At 65.5% G+C, this 17,269-nt stretch overlaps 1 protein-coding gene across 12 annotated transcripts in view; it reads left to right on the forward strand.

Annotated features, from left to right (window-relative positions):
• Positions 1-10,010, forward strand: part of BRF1 (BRF1 general transcription factor IIIB subunit) — a 51,892-nt gene extending 41,882 nt beyond the window's left edge. For 10 of the 12 annotated variants that reach the window (XM_086362687.1, XM_086362685.1, XM_086362686.1 and 7 more), the window contains 8 exons: positions 2,531-2,800; positions 3,860-3,921; positions 4,488-4,569; positions 4,643-4,698; positions 5,006-5,319; positions 6,491-6,542; positions 6,731-6,902; positions 7,053-10,010. In XM_086362687.1, coding sequence (XP_086218813.1) covers positions 2,531-2,800; positions 3,860-3,921; positions 4,488-4,569; positions 4,643-4,698; positions 5,006-5,319; positions 6,491-6,542; positions 6,731-6,902; positions 7,053-7,090 — 1,046 coding nt within the window. In that variant the 3' untranslated portion in view covers positions 7,091-10,010. Of the gene's footprint in view, positions 1-2,530; positions 2,801-3,859; positions 3,922-4,487; positions 4,570-4,642; positions 4,699-4,911; positions 5,320-6,490; positions 6,543-6,730; positions 6,903-7,052 lie in introns of those variants that run through there. The other 2 variants (XM_086362697.1, XM_086362689.1) reach the window with 2 other exon arrangements.
• Positions 10,011-17,269: the final 7,259 nt, after the last annotated feature.

Consider the following 17,269-nt stretch of genomic DNA (forward strand, 5'->3'; position numbering starts at 1 on the left):
CCTTTCACAAGGCCCTCCCTGGGCCTCGGGAAGCGTGTGTTCTGTCCGCGGGTTTTCTTCACGTGGTCTCTGGAGGCCTCTGATTCTGGGCCAGCACCTGCTTGCAGCCACGCAGCCACAGGGCTGGGCTCGCTCTCCCTGCTTGCGCTTACCAAGTGCTGTTGAGGGACCGCCGGTCTGCCCCAGGTCCAGCTTCTCACGGCTGCTCCTGACCAGAGCATCGGGGACATGTCCTCCTCCGTGCCCGCCGCTGGTTACTGGGACTGTCTCCACGTCCTACCCCACCCTTGCTCCTGGTCTGCCTTCCTGGGTGTGGACTCGTTCCTCTGACCCCTGGCTTCCAAGCGGCTCCGCCCTGTTGCAGGATGGCCGGCCTGGGGGGAACCGCAGCTCCGCAGCGAGGAGAGGAGGCCGGGTGCTGGGGGACCGGTGGGGGAGGAAGGGCCGCATACACCGTCGAGTCCATCCCTCCAGAGGCCACACTACGTGTGTGCCGGGCCCTGAGCTCTGAAGGCCCCGAGGTGGCCGAGTGGGTGGCCAGTGTCCCAGCTCTGCCGGCCGCCCCACGGGCTGCTGACGATACAGGCGGTGGCAGGTCGGGCTTCCAGGCAAGGGGCCGCGAGGGCGCCCAGGCTAGCGTGCAGCTGCCTCCCGCGGCTGGAAGTTAGTCGTGTCTAGAATTTTCTGTGAGCGGGATCGTTTCTTCTCTGGCTTTTTCACTCAGTGCTGTTACTCTGAGAGGTCCATCGCCTGTCAGTCCTTGCTGGGGCAGGGGTCCCAAGCGTCCGGTCCTGAGTGGAAGTCAGTTCAGTCTCTCAATCCTGTCCAGCTCTTTGTGACCCTGTGGATTGCAGCACGCCAGGCCTCCCTGTCCATCACCAACTACTCCCAGAGCCTGCCCAAACTCACGTGCATTGAGTCGGGGATGCCATCCAGCCATCTCATCTGTCGTCTCCTTCTCCTCCTGCCTTCAATCTTTCCCAGCATCAGGGTCTTTTCAAAAGAGTTGGTTCTTTGCAACAAGGGGCTAAAGAATTGGAGTTTCATCTTCAGCATCAGTCCTTCCAATGAATATTCAGGACTGATTTCCTTTAGGATGGACTGGTTGGATCTCCTTCAAGTCCAAGGGACTCTCAAGAGTCTTCTCCAACACCACAGTTCAAAAGCATCGATTGTTCAGCTCTTAGCTTTCTTTATGGTCCAACTCTCACATCCATACATGACTCCTGGAAAAACCATAGCCTTGACTAGGCAGACCTTTGTTGGCAAACTAATGTCTCTGCTTTTTTAATATGCTGTCTAGGTTGGTCATAGCTTTTCTTCCAAGGAGCAAGCATCTTTTAATTTCATGGCTGCAGTCACTATCTGCAGTGATTTTGGAGCCCCCCAAAAATGAAGCCTCTGTTTCCATTGTTTCCCCATCTGTTTGCCATGAAGTGATGGGACCAGATGCCATGATCTTAAGTTGTCTGAATGTTGAGTTTTAAGCCAACATTTTCATTCTCCTCTTTCACTTTCATCAGGAGGCTCTTTAGTTCCTCTTCGCTTTCTGCCATAAAGGTGGTGTCATTTGCGTATCTGAGGTTATTGATATTTCTCCCGGCAGTCTTGATTCCAGTTTGCGCTTCATCCAGCCCACCATTTCTCATGATGTACTGTGCGCATGAGCTAAATAAGCAGGGTGACAATATACAGCCTTGATGTACTCCTTCACCTATTTGGAAGCAGTCTGTTGTTCCATGTCCAGTTCTAACTGTTGTTTCTTGACCTGCATTCAGATTTCTCAGGAGGCAGGTCAGGTGGTCTGGTACCCCGTCTCTTTAAGAGTTTTCCGCAGTCTGTTGTGATCCACACAAAGGATCCGGGTCATTTGCAGTCTTGGACAGTTGCGTGTAAACCACTGTGAACACTCACGTCAGTCTTTGCTTGCTTTTCTTGAGGGTAAATGTGGGGGAGTGGCGTTGCTGGGTCAGGGAGACGTGGTCGGGTGGTTCAGAAGCTGCTTCCCGACGCACAGCCCCAGGTGCGTGGCGTCGGCCCTTGCGCTGTGGCCGTGGCTGCAGGCGCCTGTCGTGATGGTGACGTGCCTGTGACCGCCCGCGACGCCTCTGCTGGTCTCTGCTTGCATCGTTCGCCCAGCTGTGACGGGGCTGTGTTTTCAGAGGTGTTCATACATTCCAGAGGCAAGTCCTTGTCAAACATGTGATTTGCAGATGAGTCTGCAGCTTGTCTTTTTGTCTTCCTAAACAGTGTCTTTCAAAGTAGAGTTCCCATCTTTGATGAAATCTGATTTATCGATGCTGGAGTCAGCATTTCTTCCTATCTCCCATCTTTTCTCAGAAACATTTATACTCGCAGCTGTTAGGTTCGTGTCTGATGTAAGTTGGCTTTGGCGTTGCGTGTGTGGTGTGGGCGCCCTGGGGCCAGGCCCGCCGTTGGGAATGTGTGCGGCTGTGTGGAAATGCTCTTCCCCGGGCGGCACTCTGGCCTCCTGCCTGGTTGACGGGGGGCATGTGCACTTGTGTCCTAGGCTCCGTTGAGGACTCCACGTCTAGCTTGTGCGGGGAGGAGGACACCGAGGACGAGGAGCTGGAGGCCGCAGCCAGCCACCTGAATAAGGACTTCTACCAGGAGCTGCTCGGAGGCAGTGTCCCCGGCAGCTCAGAGGCGGCAGGGGTCCCCGAGGAGGGCAGGAGGCCCCCGGCGCTGGAGTCCCTGCTCGGACCTCTGCCCACAGCGGCCAGCCTGGGCATCTCGGACTCCATCCGAGAGTGCATCTCCTCCCCGAGCCACGAGCCCAGTGAGTGCTGGGGGTTGGGGGGCGGGCAAGGGCGTTCCCATCTGGGTCATGGCCCCGCCCCCCGCCGTGGGAGCTGCTGAGGGGCAGCCTTGTGTGAGGGCGGGTTCGGGAGGGGCTGTGCTGACAGCTGGGTGCCCAGAGCACTTGCAGTGTCTCCGCGGCCCTCCTGCACCGGCCTGGGCCCGCAGTGTGGTGGGCTGTGGCCAGTCTCCTTCCTGCCCCTCAGTGCAGGAAGCCAAAGCCATGTGTCACAGGGGGCCCACTGGGGCAGACTGGCACCCCTGCCTGTCCCCTGCGTCGGCCTGGTGGGGAGGTGTCGGTCGAGGGCAGCCTCTCCACTGGACAGATGGGTACTGCTTGCTGGGCTCTGGTGCCCGCGGGGCCCTCCCCGTGAGGAAGGCAGGCCTGGGTCCCTTGTGTCTCATGCAAGCATGACCTCCTCTCCCTGGGCACCGAGGGCTCAGCCTCTGTGTGAGGAGACCTCACGAGCGGGACGCTGCCCGATGCCCCCGTTGTGCCCTGTGGGTGCCCCTGCCCTGGGAGTGGATGGGGGCCTGACGCAGACCTGGCCCGCCTGCTGGGCACTAGCAGGCCGCACCCCCCAGGGCTGCTGTGCGAGGGCACCGGGCAGCGGGCTCACATGGGGGCCCGGGGGCAGAGCGAGGCCGTCCTGGCTGGAGCTGAGAGCAGGGCCCACTGCGGGCAGCGAGGGGCGGGCACTGACAGGGGGCGCCCCTGTTTCTGGGCCGCACGGAGGGCACCGTTGGCCCTGCAGGGGCAGGAGGGCGGCGGCCCACAGGTGTGGGGGGTCCTCAGCATGGTCATGGAGGCTCCCTGGGGCCCCCACCCAGAAACGTTGTTGAAAAGCTCCTCCTTAAGGAGCGTGAGGACAGGGTCTGCTCCAGGTCAGAGTTGCTTCCTCCATGAGGCCCTGGGCGCAGCACGGTGGGCGCGACTTGGAGCCGCCCTGGCCTTGCCCCAGGCCCCGAGCCGCCCCGGGTGAGCTGTGCGCCTTTCCACGGGAGGCCGAGCCTGAGTCCAGCCTGTGCTTCCCTCCAGAGGACGCCTGCGGGGACGGGGAGCTGGACCTGAGCGGCATCGACGACCTCGAAATCGACCGGGTAGGTGCTGCCTGCTCGTGGGGCCTCCCGGGGCGGGCTGGCTGGGGCGGGGGCCGGGGCTGCACCCATGGGGGCCCGTGGGCTGGGGCTGCACCTCCACGTCCCAGGTCCAAGGCCCGCTGTGCAGGTGGGCTCTGAGGAGGCTGCCCGGCGGTGCTCACCCACGGGCAGCGGGAAGCCAGGTGGGCTCTGAGGAGGCTGCCCGGCGGTGCTCACCCACGGGCAGCGGGAAGCCTTCCCCTGATTTGTCACCAGTTGCCTCGGGCCTGCGGCCGCCGCCGGTTCTTCAGCTGGTGTCGTGGCCGTCAGCGCAGCTCCTTCTCTGGGACCCTCGAGCCTGCAGTCTGGCTGCCCTGGCTCCTGTGCCTGGGGCCTGCGAGCTGCTGGGGAGGGTGCAGCCCCCAGGCTGGCCTAGGGAGGGCAGGGTATGGCGAGCCGTCAGCCCGGACTCTGCACATGTTCCTTCTCGGATCGGAGGCCTGCTTCCTGACTGGCATGCGCGAAGCGGGCACGCTTGAGGCTGAGCTCTGGGCGTGCCCTCTGAGTGACCCTGTGCTCTGCCCCAGTACATCCTGAACGAGGCAGAAGCCCGCGTGAAGGCTGAGCTGTGGATGCGGGAGAATGCCGAGTACCTGCGGGAGCAGAAGGGTGAGTGCCCGCCCGGTGCCCGCCCAGGTGCCTGGGACGCGGGCGTCGCTGACCCCACTCCTTGGTCTTTCAGAGAAAGAAGCGAGAATTGCAAAGGAGAGAGAGCTGGGTATCTACAAGGAGCACAAGGTGAGTGCCCCCCCCACCCTGCACACAGGGGCCCCAGCCGTGCCTCGCCTCTGGGCTGTGCTGTCAGCCTCTTGCTGGGTGGTCCCGCTTGAGGTGCAGGACGGCTGGGGGCTGCTCGGTGGGCAGAGGGCAGTGCCGGCCACCCAGGGGCCCGTCTCTCTGGGGAGGGTGACAGGCCCCAGCCAGCCCTGACGGCGTGAGTCTCCTTCCCAGGAGTCCAGCTGATGCCCCCTACGTCCTGACTGGCACCTGTCTGGTTCATAGAACCAAGGCCCACAGGAAGCGTAACTTCTGTGTTTCCCTCAAGCCCAAGAAGTCCTGCAAGCGCCGGGAGCCGATCCAGGCCAGCACGGCCGGGGAGGCCATCGAGAAGATGCTGGAGCAGAAGAAGATCTCCAGCAAGATCAACTACAGCGTGCTGCGAGGCCTGGACGCGGGGGGTGGCCCGCCCGGGGAGGACGGCCCCCCGCCCCGGGAGCACGGCCCCCCTCCTGGGGAGGACACGGGCCCCCAGGGGGAGGCCGCCCGGCCCCCGGAGTGGACCAGTGCCCGGAGGCTGTCGCGGCGGAAGACGTCTTCCAGGAGAAGCCGGCCTGACCCCTCGACCAGCGCGGGCAAAAGGTACCGTACCGGATGGGCCTGGGGGGCAGGCTGAGGTCGCTCACCGCCCGTGTGCCAGAAACCAGTGTTGGTGTCCGGAGCTCCTGCCACCCTGGTGGGGAGCTGAGTGGGGGTCCAGCTTTGGACGGGGCCCACAGCATCAGAGACAGTCCTGACTGAAGAAACGGGGGGCGCCGGGCCTGTTCCCCACCCAGGGGCTCCTGGAAGCCCCCGCAGTACCCCACCCTGGGAGAGGAGACCACTGACGAGGCCGGCGGGGCTGGAAGACAGCAGCGCGGCCATGGGGCCCTCCTCGTTGGGGCCAGTGGGCCGCCCTGCGTGGACAGGTCCAGGCAGCTCCGCGTGCCCGCCCCCTGGGCTCCCATCAGGCCTGAGACTGGTCGGCGTGCCCCAACCTGGCCACTCCCAGGGGGCAGGTGGTGCTGGGCTCTGTGGGGCTGACCCTACCCTCCCCCTCCTCCGTCAGCATCCCTGGTGCCTGCGGGCCCTCTTAGAGGCCTGGCCACCCGCGGGGCGGCATGCGAATGGCTGTAGGGTGCGTCGAGAGGGGTGCCCGAGATGTAGACCTGCCCCTCTGGCCTTCCTCCTGCTCCGCTGATGCACCCTGCCTATGGGGCAGCCCTTGCCAAGGAGCCTGGGCACAGCCGTACCTTCGCCTGCCGCCCTCCCCTCCAGGCCGCTGGCCAGGACCGCGGGAGCCAGGGCCCCCGTGAGAGCCCTGAGCCCCTGCTGCTGACGGGGCAGGCTGCCCGCGGCCTAGCCAGAGACCCCCACTGAAGGGTGTCCGCCGCTGGAAGCTCTTCTGGGGTCCGTTGTGGGTGTGTCCAGCGCAGTGCAGGCAGGACGACGGTGGCTGCGGCCTGAGGGTCTCAGCCGCTCCCCGCTGTGCCCTGCGTGGACGCGAGCAGGCCAAGAGGGCGGCCCGCCTGTCCAGCGACCTGCTCAGCCCGCGGGGTCGGGGTGAGTGGAGGGTGGCCAAGCCTGGGTGCAGGAGGCGGCTGTGGGATGCTCCGGGGGTGAGGGGCCAGCGCTTGAGGCCCCTGGGGACAGGGCCAGCGTCCCTGGCCTCTGCGCCCGGCCAGGTGCAGTCAGAGGCAGGCCTCTCTGGGCTGTGTCCTCCTGGGTGGAGGCACGCCCTGAGCTGAGGCTGCCTCGCTGTGCGCTGTTCCAGGTTGCGGCCGTTGGTGTCCACGCAGCCGGCGAAGAAGGTGGCACTTGGAGAGGTGTGTTGACGGGGGGTGGGGCCAGGGCTGGGGTCCTTGGGGAAGAGGGTGCCCACACGGTGTCTGGAGGGTGCGCCCACCCAGGCAGAGGGGCCAGGCCCTGGGAGCCGAGGCCCTGCAGCTGGGCGGCCCTGCCCCAGCGGCCCGGAGCCTGCCCGCACCTGCCCAGCCCCTCGCCTCACCTGCAGGCTTCACTCCCGAGCGCCCACTCCTTGGAGGCCGAGCGTGTCAGGCCCGCAGTGGTCGTGGTGGAGAGCGGGCCTGTGTCCTACCACGCGGAGGAGGACGCGGAGGAGGAGGACGCGGAGGAGGAGGACGGAGAGCCCTGCGTCAGCGCCCTGCAGATGATGGGCGGCAACGGTGTGTGCAGGCGGGCGCTCGGCGAGGCCACATCGTTGGGGGCAGGGCCCGCAGGGCTGGCGGTGGGGCCATGGGGGGCGCTTCGGGGGTCCCGCTCACTCCTGGGGTGGCGGGCCTCATCCCCCGTGGTTACTGCCTTGCACTCTGCAGATTACGGCTGTGACGGGGATGATGACGATGGCTACTGAGGTGATCTCACGTCCGGCACGTCCGCTGGTGGCCCCGCCACTGGCTCCCGAGGGTGAGCCCCCGGTGAGCAGCAAGACTCGGTGATGAGACGGGCGCCCTGCTGCCCAGCGGCCTTCATGCACAGCCGCCGGCGACCTCATGGCCCTCGCTGTTGGGATCCTGATCTGAGCAACGTGAGGAGCGTGTGTGTTTCTCGGCACAGCTGGGTCTTGTGGCCCAGGAACCCTTACTCTGCCGCATCCTGTGGAGAGAAACTGCGGCCCAGGGAGGCCCAGCCACGTGTCCAGGCTCGTGGAGGCCCGGCGGGGTCTGGACCCTGCTCTGCCCCGGGGGCTGGGAGCCTGCGCCCCTCATCTCTTTGCCGCGTCTGAGAGAAGCACTTTGTGTCCAGCTGACGCCCAGCCAGGCCCTCCCCGTTGTGCCCGGGACTGGGGACCCCACAGACGTGCACCGAAGAGCCCACAGTCTGCCCAGCCCCGCTTGTCAGGCGTATGCGCAGCTGTCTGGGCACCTCCCACCCGAGCTGCACCTGGGTCCCTGTCCTCAGAGGCGTGGCCTGCAGAGGCCCTCTGTTGGCGGCACTTGGAACCTCCTGGGCCAGCCTTGCTGCTGGAAGGCCCAGAGCACTTGCCCTGGCCTCGGGCATGGCTGCGCGGGGGGCGTCCACAAGGGGTCCACAGGGGCTTCCGCCTCTCCAGGTAGCCTCGGCCACCTGCCGCTCACAGTGGCAGAGCCACAGCAGCCTGCCCCCAGGGCTCAGGCCCCACCCTGGGTGGGCAGACCTCATGGCGTCCACCCCAGAGGGCATCACGGCTCACTGGGGGATTTCGAGGCCCTCGCCGTGCCCCTCGGCCAGGACCCCAGGGCACCTGGCTGGCTGGAGTGGAAGGTGGGCTGGTGAAACACAAAGATCGTTGCTTGAGCCGAAACTCGCCGAGTGTGTGGTCTGCAGCTCTGTCTGGCTCCCTGGAGGAGCGAGGTTAGGCGGGGTGCTGGGTCTACAGGCTCCACAGGCACCCGGTTGTCAGCTGGGGAACCAGTGACACACCCACCCTCACAGGAAGGCCCTGGGCCCCTGCAGAGGCTCTTAGAGGGCCTCGTGGACAGGGGGCCCTGCACTGCACGGGGAGCAGGTGCTGCGCTGGGCCGGAGCCCGGGAGACTCCGGGTGGAGGGGGGAGCTGGCGGCTGTCGGGGGCGCCCAGGCCGTGCACGCTGTGTTCTAGACACAGGTCTGGCTGGGCGTTTCCCCGGGAGGTGGGCAGGAGGCCAGCCTGCAGGCCACCCTCGCTGGAGCTTCCTTCACAGAGGAAGGGCTGATGGCCTTGTGGGCCAGGGGATGGGTGGACAGGCCTGCCCGCAGAGGAGAGGCTGCTGAGCCAGGGGCAGGGGAGCGGCCGAGCACATCCGGGGAGGAGAATGCGCAGGGCGGCTGCGGGGCGAGGCACGGGGTGTGGAGGCTGGGTCCCCAGCTGCGCCCACTCAGGTTGACGTCAGCAGAGTCGTTTGTGGGCGCTCGCCCGAGCAGGGCACGCGACTGGCCACCAGGCTCTGCACGGTGCCGGGAGCAGCTAGGGGAGGCAGCCTGTGTCCACTGGGGCCAGGGCGGCCTGTCCCCGCCACGTGCCCTGCCCGTCCTCCAGCGTGAGGCCAGGGTCTCCAGGCCCCCTGCCTGCCCCTCCTCCGGGGTATCCTGCTCTCCCCGTCAGTCTCTTTCCCAGCTTGTCCCCCAGCAGCCTGGGGGTGGGAGGGCCTGCCGGGAGAGGCCTGCAGGGCCTGCACGCCCACAGTGCACACCTGTGCACGGACACGCCACTGCTGCTCACGCTGCTCCACCCGGGTCCCTGGGGCACCATCAGGGCACCGGATCCCGGGCTCTGACAAGACCCAGGTCTGCCCCCAGCGGGGCTGAGCTCAGGGGCCCGAGGCCTGGAGGTGCCGCGGGGTGTCCACAGAGGATGTGGCACCTGCTGGCACCCAGCCCACGCCGTGCTCCGGGACCTCGTACCCTTCCCGCCCCTCTGGTCCACGGAGTCGGGACCATGGGCGCCCTTCCTGGCGGGACTGGATGGGCCATGGCGTCATGCCACTCGCTGCCTCAGGCCCCCCAAGAAGGGGGAAAAGGCCTGAGACGCCCCCAGTGCCTGCAGGTGGCAAGAAGCCCCATCCTGAGCCAGCTTGTCCGGGCCCTGGCCTGCATTCCTGCCCCTCTCCCAGTGGCTCCCCACGCTCTCCTGGCTCCCACAGTCATGTCCAGCTGGGCCAGGCCTCCAGACGGGCAGTAGGGCTGGTGGCTGCCTTCTGCCACCACGGCCCCTGCTGGCGCTGGGGGGTCTCTCTGAAGGAGGGGCGGCTTCTGGGGGGCCCCTGAGAACCAGGGTCCCTGACACCCTCTCTGGTAGAGCCCAGCCTGAGCGCCCACTGTGCCCTGCCCACTGGCAGCCCCACAAACGCTGCTCCCACGGCTCAGCACTGGGCGAGGTGCAGACCAACCCTCCCTGTCTTCCCGCCCCAGGCCGATGCCCTCCTTCTGTTCAGCGCTCGCCCTCCCTGAACCCTTCTGCTGTCTCCACACCCTGGTCCTCCATCTGTTCCTTGGCGGGCTGGAGCGCTGGCCAAGTGAGGGCCACGAGTCTGGGACCGGGAGAGGGACTCCTGTCCCTTCTGGGCTGAGGGGGCCCCGGGAGGGCAAGGACGTTCCCGATCCCCAGGCTGGGGCTGCCCTGAAGGCCCCAGGTCACCGGGGGGCGGACTTACCCACCCTGCCTCAAGGGGCCCAGCCCCATGGCCACCTCCGCCCGGGCACCCTCAGGCTGCCAGGCCAGTGTCCTGCTTCCGCCTCCCAGGCCCCAGGTGGGGTCCAGCACAGACCCTGGGGACGCTGCTCCCTGCGCAATAAAGGCTGCCTTTGGAGTTGCAAGCCCCGTTCCGTGTCTTTGTTCTCTGACACCGTCCAGTGGCTGCTGGGCCAGGACGGCTCTGCCCCCAGCACCCCGTCTCGGTGACACCCCCACCGGCGTGGGTGCCCCAGGCTCGCCGTCTTCCACACACCCACCCTGTTCTCCTGGGCTGAGGACCCCCTTGCCCCGCAAGACCGTGGGGATCAGTGTGGACAGAAAGCCGCCCGTGCCCGGCCGTGGGCCTGCATGTCACCCCAGGCTCCGCTGCCAGGCTCCGGCCACCGCTCGTCTCAGCCTCGGGGCCCAGTGAACCCCCTGAATCCGGACCCTCAGCCCAGCCACCTGTGCCTCCAGGGAGCCCCCGCCGCTGCCACACTGCAGGGCCAGCCCCGGGCAGCAGGGGGCGCCCCAGGACCGGCAGGGCCAGCAGGGCTCCGGGGCGGCTCCTGCCTGTCCGTCCCTGGGGTGGGGGGTGGGGGGGTGGCTGTCTGCCTCACGGCCTTGGGTTTTCGGCCCCCGGCCCCGCCCAGGGGTCCTCCCGACACTCTCCCAGCTCCCTGTGGCCACATCCACAGGACAGCTGGCTCCCTGCACGTGCACACCGGCCGGCTGGGGACACCGACGGCATTATCTCCTGGGGGCAGGGGCTCCCGAGTCAGGGTCGCTCGCAGGCAGGCGGCAGCTGCCCCGGCTGGTTGGCGCCTACCCGCGTCGTCCTGGCCTACGTGCCTGGAGGGCCGGCTAGTCCCTGGGGAGGCTTTGGCCCCAGCCAGGCTGGCAAGGGGTGGGGTCCGAGAGTCGGGCTCCAAGGCTGCGGGCCTCAGGCCCTGACCGCCAGGGCCCTTCCCAGGGGCTGTGGGCGGAGGCAGAGGCGAGGCGGTCTGACCTTCCTGCCTCGAGAGGAGCCTGGCTCAGGAAGCCATCACACAATGGTCCACCTGGGTCCTGGGAGGGCAGGGGGCCAGGATGGTGGGACCCAGCCGTCACTGCTGCCTCAGCCCTGGCGAGGCCAGTGGAAGGCTGCGGTGGGGTAGGTGCTGGGCAGGCTTGTGGCAGGCAGGTGGGCTGCCACATGTCACAGGGGCAACTGCAGAGGCCACGCACTCAGCTGAGCCCCGGAGGCCTGGATGGCTGGAGGCAGTGCTGCCATGCTAGACAGCGTGGGGACCGTCCTTTCCTTGGCAACGAGGGCCCTTCACCCCAGGCAGACTGAGTAATTGCTCCCCCACCCAGAGGCCGCAGTGAATAAGGACATCGTCTGCCAGGTGCCCGCCTTGGTGGGGCCTGGGAAAACGCCCGTGCAGGACTCAGCAGGGGCCTGGCTGCCGTGGGCCCTGCTGCCAGCCTCAGCCGCTGCGGAGCTAAGCCAGTGGCTGGGGGGACGCCCCGGGGCGGGAGGGCTTGGGTCAGTGGGGGCCACACTGGCAGGACCTGAAGGCAGGCGGCTGGGGTCCCAGACAGACCTCCGGGGGGCTTGCACCTCTGGCTTTCTCTCCCCACAAGCCCCTACTGGGTGTCCCTTCCAGCCACACAGGGCTCTGGAAAACACAGTCCCCGTTCATCGGTTCATGGGTTTACTTACTCAGCAGACCTCGCGGAAGCTCTGAGGGTCTGCAGTTGGCCATGGGGATGGGGACAATCCCTGGGAGGAACGGCCCCCATGCTGCGGGCAAGTGCGGCAGCAGGGGTGGGCATGAGCAGAGCTGCTGTGCAGGGCAGAGGCGAGGGAGCCACGGGGGCACGGGGCACCGGGCAGGGCTGAGCAGGAGGGCCCTGTGGCTGTCACCGGGGAGCAGGCGGAAGGGCCTGCAGTGATGGAGAGGCAGCTTGAGGGCTGGGCGCCGAGCTCACCAGCCTGTGGATGGCACTCAACCCCTCCCCCCGGTTGGTGGACCCCAGCCTGGCCCTGGGCAGAGACAGACTTTCCCAACGATGGTCACTGACCCAGCCTGGGAATGTGAATCTTGGGGAGGTGGCATGGTGGTCATGGGCCAGGCCACAGCATGCAAAGGAGCGCCGTGCACACGTGGGCACACCCTGAGCAGAGCTCCCACTTGTAGCCCCACAATGCGTGGCACGTGGCAGGGGTCTTTGCTTGGTCACCCTGCAGGCGTCCCTGCAGGGTGGGCCTGAGTGGGATGGCTGGTGTGCGCCATGAGGACCCTCCTGCAGGGTGTGAGCCTGCATGTGCACACTTGTGCCTGTGTGAGGGTCAGTGCCACAAGGACCTGGCTCCAGGGAGGGGTCTGCACTTGTTTGGGAAGGGCCCACCCCAACAGCTGGTGGTTCCTTTAGCATTTACATCGGGCCCAGCGGGTGGTCTGCGAGTGCAGACCAAGATGAACCTCCCGGTGCTCTCTCTGCCCCATCCCACCCCCACTTCAGTTCCCATCCTGACCCGCACGGTGTCCCCAGGAGCACTGGGCAAGGGGTGCCCTGGGGTGAGGGAGGAGGGGTCTGCCCGTGAGCGACAGAGTCTGGGTTCCCGTGGCGGGGGGGGGGTCTGGGGGCCCAGTAAAGGTCAGAGACAAGTTTTGTGGAGTGGAGGCATCCCCTGGGAGGCCCCAGGATAGGAGAGGTGTAGGGGTTGGTCCAGAAGACTTCCTGGAGGAAGAGGGGTCCACACAGACCAGAAGAGGAAGGTGGGCCGCCAACCTGGGATTGGGTGATTGCACCGGGAGAGGTGGTGAGAACTGGGGGTCCCCAGAGGTGGTGGTGTTGGTGCTCCTTGGGGTTGGGGGACAGCAGGGCCCGCGGGAGGGAGCAAGCGGGTGGCCACAGAGGGTCTTGTGCTCAGAGCAGGAGCTCGTGGTCAGCCCCGTGGGCCCTGCAGCCCTGGCTGCCCACCTTACTGGCTACAGGCACTGGGAACTGGGGGGCACAAAGAGGTGGGGGCACCTCAGCCCTTCTGGTTGTGGATGGGGGAGGGAGGGACGGATTAAAAGATGGGGAGACGCCAGTGGGTGGCCCAGGGACGGGGGCTCAGAGTGGCCCTGCCAGCCAGGTGTGGGCTGGGCTGAGGGCAGGAGTTCACGTTTGCAGGAGTCGGGGCATGGGCCCGGGTGTCCCCAGGGCGGGCTCTCGATGAGTCACTGATGACCTGGGGTCCCGGCGCCGCGGGTCTAGGCTGCACGGGCCGCAGGAAACGTCGTGGGCTGATAAAGGGCGGGAGTCAGAAGCCGCCGGGCCTCCCACTTCCTGCATTCAGAGCAGCGGGCTTGGTGCCGGGCAGAGGCTGGGCGGGCGGCTGCTCACGCAGGCTGTGGGTCTGTGGCCCAGCCTGGATGGCTCCTGGAACACCATGTGACCGATGAGAACCTGGCCGTGCTTGCAGAGACCGCGGTGGGGCATCAAGGTGGGCATGGGGTCCCACGTGGCCTCTGGCTGGAGGGTGGCCACCGTTCAGAGGCTTCGGATCAAAGGGTGGAGTGGAGAAGGTGGTCGGGTCAGGACACAGCCAGGGCCAGCATGGGGTGGAGGACAACAAGGCACGTAGGCCAGGGTGGGCATGAGTCCACGAGAGGGTCTGGCTGCATCTACCTGAAGATCAGGTGTGTCTACCCGCCCAGTGACCACGGTTACCTCGGTTCCTCAGGAGATGGGGTGCTCACAGCACGTGAGCAAGAGGGGCTAGAGGAGTTGGCAGGGATCATCTGGCTCCTTCGAGGGCATGACCCCAGGCCACTGAGTGGCAGTCTGGGCAGCCTCACTGAGGCACCTGGAGCTATGTGAGCTACCTTATAGCACCACCCCCAGTGACCGCAGCCCCAGCACTCCGCCATGCGGCTCTGCCCATGGCCGCAAGCTGCTGGCCCACCACCACCCCCATCACCGTCTCTCCCCACCCAACTCCACCCAACCGCACCCCTGAGACCTTGGCAGAGTCAGCATGCAAACACTCCAACGGTCACCTTATCCACAGCCACTGCCACCATCACAGCTGGACAAACAGAACGGGGCTGCTGTAGGCCTGAGCTCCCCAGACCCCTGCCTTGCCTGGCGCATGCCAGGCCCGGAAGTGGGCTATGTCATCCCACCAGGAAGGAAGAGCCTGTCTCGGTTCTCCCAGACCTCTAGGTCTTGCCCCTCTCAGTCCCGTCCCCACGGGCTCCAGGTGATGCCTTCCAGGACACGGACACCCCCTGCCACCTTCAGAGCCTCCCAGATCACGGGTGATGGCCTGGGTCAGCTGGGCCCTGCAGAACCAGCTCAGGGCTGACTCGTGACCTCAGCCCCACTGCTCTCTCTTGGAGCTGGCTCTCGACGCTGAGCCTCTGTACACAGAGCTGACCGTGTTCACCACGTGTCCAGGCGCCTCGGGAGGACTGCCCCAGGCAGGCGTGAGGACCAAGCTGCCCGCTCCACCCTTGGAGCACAGCGAGCCGCACGTGACCCTCGCAGAGAGCCAGGGCCGCCCTCCTCGACTTTTCCAGTAGGCGCAGGAAACGCACGAGGCGCTAACTTCCTCCGCTTTCCGAGGGGACACTTCCCCAAGCGCGGTTTCTGCGGCCCTCTACGGGTCCAACCGGCGTGCCCGCCGGGGCGGGGCCAGGTGGGGGAGGAGCCTGCTGGGGACTGACCCGCCCCGGGTTGGCTCCTCATTGGCCGCCCGCACGGGGGGCGGGGCCATATGGGGAGGAGCCTATGGGGGCGGGGCCGCCTCGGGTTGACTCCCCGTTGGCCGCCCGGCCGCGGGCCGCGCCGGCCGCGAGCCCCCGCCTGGGGTCCAGGGGCCCGTGGAGTCCGCGGAGCGGTCTTATCAGCGCGGGCAGCTGGTGGTCTGTCCGTGCGCGAGCGCCCCGGCCCAATTCAATGGCCATTGTCCGCCGGCCCCTTTGTTCAGGAGGCGGCCACTTCCTGCGGGGCTGGGCTGGGGCAGGCAGGCAGGAAACGCTCCGAGCTGAGGCCCAGACGCCGAGGCCACCCTGGCCCGGGGTCAGAGGTGACGGCCACCTGCCCGGGGCCACCCTGGGCCCTGGGCCGGGGGCTCCAAGCCAGACCAGGGGCGAGGCTGGCCTCAGCTCAGCCCTTTCCTCTGGGTCTCCGTGTGCCCGTCTGCAGGGTGGACGGTCGAGTCAGAATAGCCACTCCCAGGGAAGGCTGATGGGGGCTGTGCTCATGAGATCAGATCCCATAGAGCTGCGGGAGGGGCGGGGGAGGAGGAGGAGGACCACCCTTGGGCAGAGGGGTGCCCCTCACAGGCCTGTGTTCCTCCTCTGATCCTTGTCAGGGGTGACAGACTCAAGGAGGTTAAGAACAGCAGTAGGCAGAACTCAAGTCCCAGAGGGTGGAACCCAGCTCCCACTGCCTCAGCAAAAGGAGGTTAAGAACAGCAGTAGGCAGAACTCAAGTCCCAGAGGGTGGAACCCAGCTCCCACTGCCTCAGCAAAAGGAGGAGCCCACTGGGGCTCCAGGCTGGGCAGGACTGTGGCCTGGCAGAGGAAGAGGGAGACGGGGTTCCCAGTGCTTCCCCACCTGGGCCAGACCTCCTGTTGCTCCTTCACTGCGTTCCGCTAAGCAGTCCTGCCCATCCTGGACAGGTGGTCAACTTGGGGCCACGGCAGGCCTCCTCATTCGTCCCTGCTCCAAGGCTGCCCACTCATCAGGCCCCGGCCTCAGTCACGTGCTCACCCACAACTGAGAGTGGGGTCTGCAGGAGGTGATGGGAGATACAGCTCCCCTGTCCTTACCCAACCTCTGCCCCCTTCCCACCACACAGGACAGACCTCTCTGGGCCAGCCCTGGCCTGCCTTCCCTCCCTAGAGCCCTGGAATTTCAGTGCCTTTCTCTGAGTATCCCCCTTACCCCACACACACCGTGTTCCACCCTGCAAAGCCCTCCCTGACTCAGTCCCAACTCAACCAGAATAAAGCATCATGGCTATCACTGTGGTTATTTCCAATGGCAGGATTTAATATGAGGAGTTGGTCCCAGAGGTCTTAGGAGCTCTGGACGCCACTGCCTGAGGCCAGAGGAGCCCAAGGGAGAGTTGTCAACCAGACCCCACCATGGGAGCACCCCCGCAGGGCTGGGCCTCTGCAGCCTTGACCTGCTCTGAGCTCTGCTGTAACGCCAGGGTTTGTGCAGAGACACGAGGTGTCAGGCGGAGAACACCCGGAAGCCCCAGGATGGCAGCAGTGCTTCACAAAGGGCAGTGAGCTCGTGCAAGCAGCCAGGGCACCATCAGGGCAAGAGGGAACCGCGCCACCCCGGAGGCCTCAAGGTCCAGGAGAGGGGCGGGCAGCTTGAACTTGATCCCATCTGAAAGACCAAGTGGGGCGCTCATGTGGACGAGATTTGGGGGGAACGCCTGTGAATAACTGGGGGACGGCGAGGAGTGGGGGCCAGACCCCATGCAGGGTGCCTGCCCCAGGGAAGGCAGGGGCGGCAGGACAGTGGGCAGAAGGGGCCTCCCACCTCTGCGGTGCTCCACTGCACCCCCAGAGGCCGGCAGCAGCCATGGGCAGGGTGGCCCAGTGCATCGGGGCTGGGGTGGGGGGAGCAGTGGGACCGCTGTCCACCAGCCTTGAAGCTGCAGGTCCTGTTGTTCAGCCGGGCTTCCCTGTCCTTCACCGTCTCCCGGAGTTTGCTCAAACTCATGTCCGTTGAGTCAGTGACGCCATACAACCATCTCATCCTCTGTCGTTCCCTTTGCCTCCTGCCTTCAATCTTTCCCAGCATCAGGGTCTTTTCCAATGAGTCACTTCTTCACATCAGGTACAAAAGTACTGAAGCCTCACCATCAGTCCTTCCAATGAATATTCAGGGTTGATTTCCTTTAGGATGGACTGGTTTGATCTCCTTGCAAGTCCAAGAGTCTTCAACAGCACAGTTCGAAAGCATCAATTCTTCAGCACTTCGTTGTGGCCCGACTCTCGCACCCATACATGACTACTGGAAGGACCATAGCTTTGACTAGATGGACCTTTGTAGGCAAAGTGATGTCTGCCTTTTAATACACTGTCTACATTTGTCATAGCCTTTCTTCCTAGGAGCAAGCATCCTTTAATTTCATGGCTGCAGTCACCATCTGCAGTGATTTTGGAGCCCAAGAAAATCAAGTCTGACACTGTTTCCATTGTTTCCCCATCTATTTGCCATGAAGTGATGGGACTGGATGCCATGGTCTTAGTTTTTTGAAACTTAAGTATTCTCTCCTTGAGAACACCATGAACAGTATGAAAAGGCAGGGTGTCCTAGAGAAGCCTCATCTCAGCCGTGAGGCCCTGCCCTGCAGTGCTGTCGGAAGCACCTACAGAGAACGGCCTTGTGGCCCCAG

The sequence above is a fragment of the Bos grunniens genome, chromosome 21, assembly GCF_055505025.1.
Source record: "Bos grunniens cultivar Pamir isolate PY7600 chromosome 21, Bosgru_T2T1.0, whole genome shotgun sequence".
NCBI classification, from domain to species: domain Eukaryota; kingdom Metazoa; phylum Chordata; class Mammalia; order Artiodactyla; family Bovidae; genus Bos; species Bos grunniens.